Source organism: Myotis nattereri (genome assembly GCF_964212035.1).
Source record: "Myotis nattereri genome assembly, chromosome: 3".
NCBI classification, from domain to species: Eukaryota; Metazoa; Chordata; class Mammalia; order Chiroptera; family Vespertilionidae; genus Myotis; species Myotis nattereri.
The window spans coordinates 181036890-181049288 of NC_138077.1; the positions used below are offsets into that span (position 1 = coordinate 181036890).

Here is a 12399-nt window from a genome sequence, read left to right on the forward strand (position 1 = left end):
GTTGCTTCTTTTCCATCTCTGGCTCTTCTGCCTCATCTCTGTGCCCTCTAAACAAATATTGGAGTGCTCCAGTACTCATTACTTGGGCCTTTTCTCTTTTCTCTACCTTTACTCTCAAATTCTCATGACTTTAAATACCATCTGTATGCCAAAGGCTTCCAAATTTATTCCTCCTGCGTGAACTTTCCCCCTGAACTCAGCACTTCAACTGTATACTTGACATCTCCATCTGGAAGTTTGATAGGCATCAAAAATTTGTTTTTAAGCACATACAAGGCTAAGATCTTGATGCTCACATCCCCTGCCAACTCTAACCCCTGCCCCCCAAACTAGTTCCTCTTGCAATCTTCACCATTTCTATTAATGACAACTCCATTGTTGTTGCTCAAGTCAAAATTTCGGTGTCAACCTAGACTCCTATCTTTCTCTCACATGTATATACAGTTCAACCTTCAAAATTAATATAACATGCAACTATTACTTAGCAATATAAAAGGAACAAACTACCAATACACACAACATGGATGAATCTTAAAAGCATTATACTGAGCTAAAATAAAGCCTGACCAAAGAGAATACATACTGTGTGATTCCATTTATGTGAAACTCTCCAAAAGAAAAATCTAATCTCTATTTAAAGTAGATCAGTAGTTGACTGGGACCAGGAGCTGGCAGTGGTGACTGACTCAAAGAATAAAGGAATCTTGTGGATGATAGAAATGTTCTGTATCTTGATTGTGCTAGCAGTTACATGGGCAAATAAATTTGTCAATACTCATTGAACGGTATAATGTTTATATTTTACTAGAGGCCTGATGCACGAAATTCGTGCAAGGGGCTCAGCCCTTGCAGCCATGGCGGCTTGCCTTGGCCTTTGCAGACTTTCATCCAGAAGGTCGTCTGGAAGGATGTCCGAAGGTCGTTCAGCTATCTGGTCTAATTAGCATATTACCCTTTTATTATTATAGATTGTATGTTAATACCTCAATAAAGTTGATTAAACATACATATACAATTTGACATCTTCTCACTACCTCCCCTTTCCCAAGGCTACCATGAAAGCCACCATCATCTCTCTTCTGGACTACAAAAGCCTCCTAATTAGTTTCTCTGCTTCTGTCCTTGCCTCCTGCATTTTTTTCTCAACACAGTGGCCAGAGTAATCCTATATAATGAGAGAGAAACATGCAAATTAACCATTCCTCCGCTATGCTCAAGCCACGCCCACAAGCCACGCCCACCAGCAAATCCGAGTGACTATGCAAATTATCCGACAAAGATGGCAGTTAATGTGCATATGCAGGTGTCAAGCACCTCAGGAGGCGACAGTGGCCACAGCCACGGGCTCCTGGGACCTTCGCCAGCCCCGGGAGGCGAGGCTGTAGCCATGCCTGCGGGCTACCGGGCCTTTCGCCAGTCAGGGAGCTGAGGCCGCCTGCACCTAGCCACGCCCGCGGGCTCCTGGGACCTTGTGGGCAGAGAACAGGAGGTTTGGAGGACATGGCAGAGCAGGAGACTGCTGGACATAGAGCAGAGCGAGAGGGCGGCTGGAGGGTGCAGCTCACTCTGTCACCCCAGCTTCCTCATCACAGCTGTGGAAACTGACAGCAACGAGGAGGAAGTCCCACCCCCACAGAATCAGCCAGAATCAGCCTTTGGTCAGACAGCTCTCAGCGGCCTGACAGCCAAGGCTCTCATTCACCTGCATCTCAGACCGTGACAGCAGGGAGGCGGGACTATGTCTAAAGAACAACTGTTGATACAACGTAGCTCTGCAGCCGAAAGATGCCGGTGTTATATATAGAAAGTGTCTGCAGATCAGCATGCGTCTGATCTTGAAAGAAGGTGGCGCCTACGACAGGATGTATCTGAACACCAGCTACTGGAAAAACACCGGCGTTATCGACAGAAAATGTCTAAAGACCAATGTGCCTTTGAAGTTGAAAGAAGGCGGTGGCACTGACAGAATATGTTGAGAGAACAGTCATCAACAAGTACTACCAATACCGGTAGGAATTGCCTTCTCAGCGAAAATGGAGTACATGAAGATGCAATCCTCAAACATAGTTGTGGTGGAATGACTGTTCGATGTGAATTTTGCCTATCATTAAATTTTTCTGATGAAAAACTATTCGATGGGAAATATACTCAATGTTGTAGCAAAGGGAAAATCTGTCCAAATGATATACATTTCCCAGATTACCCGGCATATTTAAAAAGATTAATGACAAACGAAGATTCTGACAGTAAAAATTTCATGGAAAATATTCGTTCCATAAATAGTTCTTTTGCTTTTCCTTCCATGGGTGAAAATATTGCATCGCCATCAGGATACAGGCCATACTGTTTTAGAATACACGGACAAGTTTATCATCGTACTGGAACTTTACATCCTTCGGATGGCGTTTCTTGGAATTTTGCTCAACTCTATACAGAGGGCCTTGACTTAGGAGTGTCCCGACTAATGAGTTTTTCAAGATACGAGCTGTCTCTCGGCCGATTTTTTGCTTTGAGTTGCGAGCTAAAATTCGGGTTACCAGCCAGCTTCAGATACCCCACCACTAGTTGGCACAGCGAATGTCACAGTAAACGCCACAACATCAGCCCAGCATCATGTGTCTCACTCGTTCACTTTATGATTTGACATACGAGTAATCTGAGTTGAGAGCTCCGTCACAGAACGAATTAAATTCGTAAGTCAAGGCCCCACTGTATTTGGGATATAGCCAAAGCTACAAGTAAAGATTGGCAATGCCAGAAAACCAGGGCTGCTCAGAAAGACTCATGATCAACATCAACAACCTCATGCATGAAATAAGTGAATTAACAAAATCGTACAAGATGCTACATGAGGTAGAAAAGGAAGCCCAATCTGAAGCAACAGCAAAAGGTATTGCTCCCACAGAGGTAACAATGGCAATTAAATATGATCATAACAGTGACCCAGGTAGATATAATTCTCCCTGTGTAACCGAAGTTGCTGTCATATTCAGAAACGAAGATGGAGAACCTCCTTTTGAAAGGGACTTGCTCATTCATTGTAAACCAGATCCCAATAATCCAAATGCCACTAAAATGAAACAAATCAATACCCTGCTTCCTACATTAGATGCAATGACATATCCTATTCTTTTTCCACATGGTGAAAAAGGCTGGGGAACAGATATTGCATTAAGACTCAGAGACAACAGTGTAATCGACAATAATACTAGACAAAATGTAAGGACACAAGTCACACAAATTCAGTATTATGGATTTCATCTCTCTGTGCAGGACATGTTCAATCCTATTTTAAATGCAGGAAAATTAAATCAACAGTTTATCATGGATTCATATTCAAAAATGGAGGCTAATCGGATAAATTTCATCAAAGCAAACCAATCTAAATTGAGAGTTGAAAAATATAGTGGTTTGATGGATTATCTCAAATCTAGATCTGAAAATGACAATGTGCCGATTGGTAATATGATAATACTTCCATCATCTTCTGAGGGTAGTCCCAGAAATATGCAGCAGCGATATCAGGATGCTATGGCAATTGTAATGAGGTATGGCAAGCCCGATTTATTCGTAACCATGACGTGCAACCCCAAATGGGCAGATATTGCAAACAATTTACAACGCTGGCAAAAAGTTGAAAACAGACCTGACTTGGTAGCCAGAGTTTTTAATATGAAGCTGAATGCTCTTTTAAATGGTATCTGTAAATTCCATTTATTTGGCAAAGTAATAGATAAAATTCATATCACTGAATTTCAGAAATGCAGACTGCCTCACACTCACATATTATTGATATTAGATAGTGAGTCCAAATTACATTCCTCTAATTAATTCCCTTTCAATGTGCACGAATTTCATGCACCGGGCTACTAGTACTGTTAGAATAAATCACATCATGTCACTCCTCTGATCAAAATCCTCTCCTGGTATCTCATCTCAATAAAATTCAATGTCCTTTCAGTGGCATATAAGAGGCCTCACATGACCAGGCTCCCCATAGTCTCAGATCTTACCTCCCACTACTCTCCTCTATGGTTATTTACACTTCAACCAGAGCTGGCCTCCTTGCAGTTCTTCAAATATGGCAGGCACAAACTTTGGCACTTACTGTTCCCTCTGCCTGGAACGATGTACTCCCCATCCCCACCCCCAGCAAAGCCTTCTAGCTTGCTCTCTCACTTCCTTCAGCTCTTTCACTGAAAGGCACCACCCCAGTGAATCATTTCCTAGCCACTCTAAAATTCCAACACTCCCTCCACAACACATACACACACATAGCCACCTCACTTCCATTTCATGTTCTCCCTTTCTGCTTTATTTTTTTCTCCCCAGGACTCAGCATTCTCTTATTTACTTGTACTTTACTAACTTATCTTGTTTATTAGCTTTCTCCTCTACCAGAATGGATGACTCCAGTGGGCATCTGGTTTTGTTCATTATAGTACCCCCAGAACTTAGAATGTCTAAAATAGATGTTGAATAAATGAATATATCTAAACAAATTCTAGCTTTCACTTTAACAAAAACAGAGTTTGTTTTATAGATGCATCAATTGATATTTCATTTTGCTTAAAAAATTCTGGTATATTAAATAAAAAGTTCAACACATTTAAACATATGCCAATGTAAAACTTGCTTTCAATTCTCATCAAGAATATAAGATTTATCAGACAATAAGAACTTTTTATCAAATTTTCAAAGAATTTCTTATGAGTAAGAACTTATGAATGTGAAATAATTCGTTTTGGATATATAGAGAGAGTCTTATTGAGTTCTTTAAAAAGCTAAATAATCTCATGCTGCCTGAGACTTCCATTACTATTTCACTAGAAAAGAAACAAATAAGTCTGATGGTCTCAGAAATAAGAACCCATTTAAAAAATACATATAACTCTTATTTATCCTTGTCATTTAAATAATGCATTAAAAGAGTTGCTTGTCTTACAAGCAGGCCACATAAATCTGGGAGTGTTAAAGGGGAGATGAGTTTAACATAAATAAATCAGAAGGTAGAGGTTCCTTTGCTCTAGAGGTCTGAGTCTCCTCTCCTTTAATCAGGCAAACAATACAGTTTCTGGATGTCCACAGAAGGTGTCTCCTTAGCAACTGCAGAGGAGAGAATTCCATACTGCAGCCTTCACCTGCATCAGCAGCTATGACTGGAAACGCATTCAAGTATTCAACTTCATTCAAAAAAAGAAAGTTCCAGTGTGTGGGCATTATCTGCTTTAATTTGTAAGCAGCATTACATATTTAACCTAAAAATAAAGGCCTTGGGCTTTTATAACAAGATTTTAAATGTGTTAAAAAATGTTATGAAAATTTCAGGAGAGCATCATTAGGTAAGCAGCTCTGAATAAAGAATATGACCAAACAGTAAATATTTTTAAGAGTGCTTTTCTTAAAAGCATTAGAGATATCACTTTTGAATACACTGGTTTATCTTTACTGTATATAAGTTGCATCTTTCATTTCTAGGTGTTAATCTCTTAAACAAGACAATGAAGAAAAATAACTGCAGTTTAATACCTTAGCATAGAAGGACAAAAACTGTCTGAACATCAGATAACATCTGATCACTGTGAACCTTCATAACCAAAACCATTTTTAAGCTGTAAATTTAACATTTATTTATCTTGATATATCATCTATTATAATGCATTGTCATTTGCAGTTCAAAGAAAGTGCTAACATCTCCAAATCTCATTTCTAAGTTTCTTGGACTGCTTTAAACATAAAATAGAGGTTATTCTGGATTGAAGAACAAAAACATTAGTAATGAAGCTAATAGACACTCTAACTATATGAGAGATACATTAGGACAGGATCATTACAATCTATTTTTATTTGCTGGTTTAGAGTTTTCAAAGCAAGATGAAATGAGAATGATCATACAATACCTTACCCTTTCTACCGGTGAGCCATAGCATGCAATGCCGAAACATAGCAGTGGCAGATGGCATTGGTGTTATTAACTATAAAAAGAATAATAGCAGAGAAATGACGGCTGGCAGACAAGACACAGAAATGCAGGTGAAATGAACGCAAACTTGTAGTTCTTGAAGCAAAGCAAAACCTTTAAACCAAAGGTTGCTAGTAGCTTTCAACTTAATCTACATTTTGAGTTTTACACGGACAAAAACTGCAACCTTCACAGTCTTTAGATTCTTCATGCAGAAGCAGAACCATACTTCTCGATAAAGAAAATCAGCAACCTTGTGTAAACACAAGCCAGCAGCAGCAGCAGCAGCCCATTACTCTCTCCTTTCACTGATTTTTATCCTTTAAAATTTTAATCTCCAACTGCAGCCAGATCCAGTCGTCTCAAATAGATCTGTATCCACTGCAGAGACAAATCCCTCCCTAACCTGCAGCACCTCTTCATCCAGAACGTTCCTGTTTGTTCATTCATGCAGATCAATTACAAAACCTCATTCGGCAAACAACCCAAAAGAAAATGAAAGAAGCAGTTGGGACTATGAAGAGAAAGAATCTCTTCTTTCAGCTCACCCTGGAAATGGAAGGTTTTCTGATCAACAGTTATTGTGAAGGTGCTGTCGTCCTCATCGTCTATACCAATCACAGCTCCCTGTGAAACAAAGAGCAAAATCCCAATAAGGCAAACAATGACATCAGCAATATTCACTTCTACAGCCCAGGAATGCTCACTGCACCAACGAAGACACTGGAAGCAAACTAAACACAGAAAAGGGGACTCTGAGGCTCTAGTTTTGCTTAAGGTGGAAGAACTAAAGGAGAGGGGGGTACTTTCTATCCTTGCTTAAAGGGCATGGAAGTGATGGGAGGGAGAGGGATCAAACACAGAATCTGAGTCAAGGACCTGTGTGTAAAAGCCACTCCAACCTTTCTGAGCTTTACTAGATCACTCTCTAAAATGGAAGTCAAAAACCTCCTCCTCACCAGGTTTTTGTGAGGCTCAAAGAGCACAGATGGCCAAAACCGGTTTGGCTCAGTGGATAGAGCGTCGGCCTGCGGACTGAAAGGTCCCAGGTTCGATTCCGGTCAAGGGCATGTACCTGGGTTGCGGGCACATCCCCAGTGGGGGATGTGCAGGAGGCAGCTGGTCGATGTTTCTCTCTCATCGATGTTTCTGACTATCTCTCTCCCTTCCTCTCTGTAAAAAATCAATAAAATATATTTAAAAAAAAAAAAAAGAGCACAGATGGCTCTTCATCAGGATGCTTCTGTTATACTTGTTAGTGCAGAAATGCCAGGTGACACTTGCTTCAAAACACTGTCCCAATCACTTCTTCCAGGTGCTCCCATAACTACTCATTCATGGTTCTGCTTTCCACTTTTCACATTACACTGTGATTATCTGTTTATCAGATGTCTGCCTCCTCCCACTAAACTGATATGAGATCTTAGAAGTCAAAAACTATTTTATTTATTTTGATACATAACACTCAAATACACACTCAGCATATGTTTTCAAAATAAAAACACGAACATCTCTCCAAAAGAGGGAGGAGGAGGGGATTGCATTTATAAATTGTTTCAGGAAGAATGGGTTTTAAACTTTAATTTTGTTTATATTCAACTACATGCATCCTATTAAGAAAAGAGGGATTAAGGGAAGTGACAGGAAGCTATGCTTTGATTGGTGTCCTTAAGAAAGAGTGTCTTCAATATTCCAGAGAGAAAAGCTAGAGAACATGGGATAGGATAAAATGCCCCAGATTGCTGACAAAAGAACAATGTGCCATAGCCAAAACCAGGACCTTGAAAATGGGGGTTGAAAAGATGCAAATGGGCAAAATAACCTAATCCCATGAGAAAAGGCTACTCCTATCCCAGGAGGATTAGGTAACAGAGCCAAATATTTATTCAGCCTTCTCAGAGGCTTTCTAGATGAACCCCAATTCTATCCAAATCCCATCAATTGGAATTATCTTAGTTATTCCTCAGTTTCAGATTGAATAGGGATTTTTATCCCCATTTTCAGATAAGGAAACTGTCTCCAGAGAGCACAATGATTTAACGAAGATCATACAAAGACCTAACGGCAGAGCCAGAACCACTGGCATGGTGCCTACCTACTTATTCCATGACAGAAAATACAGACACACCTCAGTGAGAAAGCACATATGGGAGCAGCTTGTTCTGGTTAACTTAATTTTGTGGTTAATTGAGTTAACCTTCTAATTTATGATGTACCAAATATTTGCTGAGTCATAACTAAATACAAAAATATGTGCTAAATACAGCTCTTGAATATATAACAGTAGTCCCTGCCCTCAAGGCACTTACAGTCCAGTGGAGGAGATCAAACATGCAAAGAGGTGACTACAATACAAGGCAAAAAGGAATCTCTACATGCTGGGAGCTGGTCCATGCTTGCTGTTTCAAGGGACCTGGCATATATGGCATACTGTTCTCAATATGTTTGCTCACCTTCTAGGCACTATGTGTTTTAACCAAGGTCTCTGAGAAAGGTTGTTTCCCCAGGTAGGGATTTTCCCCTGAAGTTAGGGAGGGAATAAAACCTCTTAACTAAGTGCCAGGCGGGTAATTAATCACTTTAACTACGAACAATGATGCTTAAGCTACATAATCTTTACTCCCTGGAATGGAGATAAGAAACGCCCTAACCTTTGAAATAGAGATTGATAGGATTGGAATCAACTGGTATAAATACAGATGTAAGAAGACAGAACCAAGAGAGACAGAAATTGGCACAGAACCTACACAGAACGTTCTCTAGAGACAGAAGAACTTCGCTGGAGAGAACATGGCAAAAGATCCTGGACAGAAACTGGCCTCAGAACCTAGAGACAGAACCTAGCGAGAGAACATAGCAAAAGATCCTGGACTGAACCTGACTAGAACCTGGTGACTGAACCTGGCTGGAGAACCTGGACAGAACCTGGCTGGAGAACCTAGCGAGGGAACATGGCTACAGAACCTGGCTGGAGAACCTGGAGAACCTAGCAAGAGACCATGGACACAGAACCTGGCTGGAGATCCTAAGCAGAACCTCTCTGGAGATCGAGACCAGAACTTGGCTGGAGATCCTGGCTAGGCTGCTGATCAACTGAACGCTGTCTTCGTGTCATTCCTTCTTCGCCGACTCCGTCTACGCCTTTGGGAACCCCTGGACCTGCTGGGGTTGGACCCCGGCATCTACACAGATGAGCTTTAAAAACATGTTAAGCAAAAGAAGCTAGTCACAAGGGAACCACATGTATGATTTCACTGATAGCAATCAGGCAAATTCATAGCAACCAAGAGTAGATTAGTAATCACCTAGTGCTGGGGAGATGAGAGGAGGTACGGTAAAAAGGGAATGGGTTTCTTTATAGGGTTTTGGAAACATTCTAAATTTGATTGTGGTGGTCTGCACAACTCTGTGAGTATACTACAAACATCAATGGTATATTTTAAATGAGTGAGTTGTATGGTATGTGAATTATATCTGAACAGAGTTGTTATAACTCACCCCAATCTAGGTCCCTTAACATAAATTCACTAGTTACCTGGTCAACTCGAATAGAAACCTCTAGGTTCTATTCATGTTCTCCCTCATTCCATCACCACAAATTGTGCTCATTCCACCTCTTGAACTATAATTTCAAATTTGCCAACTCTTCCCCATCTGATGAATTGCTAATTCAGGCTCTCATCACTTCTTGCTTGACTAGAGGCCCAATGCACGAAAATTCATGCAAGAGTAGGCCTTCCTCGGCGCCCCCCCCCCCACCCCGCCTCCCCTGCTTCCCTCCGGCCCCAGCTTCGTCAGGAAGAATGTCCAGAAGGACGTCTGGTCTAATTAGCATATTACCCTTTTATTATGATAGATAAGGCAATCTGTCTGCCTTCAGTCTGGCCACATTTTAGTCCACAGTCCTCCTTATCACCAGAGTAATATTTCTAAAACACAGACTCCTATAGGAGATCCATATGTTTAAAGCCTTCCTTGCAACCTAGCCAGTTTGGTTCAGTGGAGAGAGTATTGGCCCAAAGACTGAAGAGTCCTGGTTTCGATCCCAGTCAAGGGCATGTGCAGGAGGCAATCAATAGATGTGTTTCTCTCACATCGATGTTTTTCTCTCTGTCTCTCCCCTTCCCTTTCACCCTCTAAAAAAAATCAATGGGAAAAAATATCCTCAGGTGAGAATTAACAAAATTTTTTTTTTTAATTTAAAGCCTTCCTTGCCTCTCCATGAACTATTACATAAAGTCAACATTTCTTCATAATGCCATTTAGACTGTTCAAGGTTGGCCCAACTAACCTTGCCATTGTCATACCCAGCCCCTTCCCTTTTCATCTCACAGAGATTCTATATGTACTCAGTCAGCCTAAACATTTCTTTCACACGCTAAATAAAAACACCAGGTAGTTTCACTTATATTCTTCCTCAAGCTCACTTCCCCACTATTGGTTAAACAAAAGCACAACCCCAAGCTACCATTAAGTTTCGCAATGTTTTTAAAGAGGAGCTTTTTGAAAACAGACCTTGCCTTAACCTTTCATCCACTATTGCAATCTAGTTTCCTTCCCCATCCGGGTAACAAACTGTGCTCTCACAGGTCTTCAATGAGCCCACTACTCTAGCTTTGTCACACAGCACCACTCTGAAGCATTACTGCTGCTGCTGACCACTTCTTTCTTGAAACTCCTTCCATGGCTCTTAATTACCTAAGCTGTGCTTCAGAACCATTTCTACCTAACTACCTTTGACAACCTAGTTGGAAGAAAGCATCTTTTCTGGTCCATTACACTTCTCCCCTCCTCTATCCAAATGCTTCTTTGAAGACTTTGGAATGGAGCTAGCTATCTCCTGTTCCAATCAGGTCTTGCCATTACCCTGAGCTTTCTTCATTGTACAGATGCACAATTCTTCTGACATTCTGGCCTCTTCATTTAAACTTCACTGCCATTCTCCTTCAGTCGCTCATTCCTCATGTCACAGTACCATATACCTGCACCATCCAATACGCCAGCCATCAGTCACATGTGGATATTTAATTTTTAATTATAATTAATAAGTAAAATTTTAAAGTAAATTCCTCAGTCATATTAGTCATATTTCCAAATGTTCCAGTAGCTATGGAACACGCCGGTGCAGATACAGAATACTTGAATGATTGCAGAACGTTGTCCTGAACAGCACTGCCCTAGACTTGACATCACAGAGAACTGAAGTACAGTGAAGAGTTGACACTGCCAGTTACTGGACATTTTCAATGAGCCAGGCACTATGATAAGCATTTTACATACACTATATTATTTGAAAACAAATTTTATATTGAAAGATAACATATACAAAAATCCTAACTGTACAAGCTCAGTGAAGAGAAGCTCTCCTTGTAAGCTTTCCTAATTATTAGGCCTGCCCTTATTTCTAACATTACATATTAGTTTTATCTGGCTTTGAACTTTATACAAATGGATTCATACCATGTGTTTTCTTTTGTGTCTGGCTTCTTTCACTCAACATAATGTTTGTAAAAATTCATTGTTGTTGCACATAGCAGTAGTTTGTTCACTTTGTTGCTATAAATAGTATTCCTTTGTATGAATATCCACAATTTATTTGTAGTCTCCATTGTAGATGGACATGTATGTTGTTTCCAGTTTTAGGTTATTAGAATCATGCTACTATGACATTCTCCTTCATATATTGTTATACATATGTTTGTATCTCTAAATACAAATCTAGGTGTGAATTTGCTAGGTTATAGGGTATGCACATGCCAATTTTAATAGACATTGTCAAACAGTTCTCAAAAGTAGTTGTGCCAATTAAGCTCTAACCAATGGTGTGCAAAAGTTTCAATTGCCCTACATCTTCACTAACACTTTTTTACTTTAGTCATTCTGGCAGGTGAGTAGTGGTTCTTATAATGGTTTTAATTTACATTTCCCTGATAACTAATGAGCTTAAGTATCTTTTTGTGTTTGTTGGTCATCTGAATACCCTCTTGTGAAATAGTTCAAGTCCACTGCCCAGTCACAAGACTGGACTATCATATTCTAATTATTTGTAGTATTTTTTTCTATAACCTGGTATGAATACTTCACTGGTTATGCATTAGGCAAATATCTTCTCCCACCCTGTTGCCAGCTTTGCACTCTCATAATGATGTTCTTTCATTAAGAATTATTACCTTTAACATAGTACAATGTAATGATTTTATATTTTATGGTTGTGCTTTCTCTGTCTTCTTTAAGAAGTTTTCCCAATCCCAACACAATGAAAATATTTCCCTACGTTATCTTTTGGAAGTCTTTACATTTAGATATCAGGTTAGAATAAGTCCTCCAATGTTTTCCTCTTGGCCTTTATAAATTATAAATCAACATCACCACCACAGTTATAACCAGTTCTCTCTACAAGAGCAGGTGAGAACAAGTAACCATTTCTACTGGAATCT

At 39.9% G+C, this 12399-nt stretch overlaps 1 protein-coding gene across 9 annotated transcripts in view; it reads right to left on the minus strand.

Annotated features, from left to right (window-relative positions):
• Positions 1–12399, minus strand: part of OSBPL9 (oxysterol binding protein like 9) — a gene marked incomplete at its 5' end in the record, with an annotated part of 167571 nt that overhangs the window by 115263 nt on the left and 39909 nt on the right. For 7 of the 9 annotated variants that reach the window (XM_081087136.1, XM_081087134.1, XM_081087137.1 and 4 more), the window contains one exon: positions 6511–6589. The exons of the other annotated variants lie outside the window; for them this stretch is intronic. In XM_081087136.1, coding sequence (XP_080943262.1) covers positions 6511–6589 — 79 coding nt within the window. The remainder of the gene's footprint in view (positions 1–6510; positions 6590–12399) is intronic. 9 annotated transcript variants of the gene reach the window in all.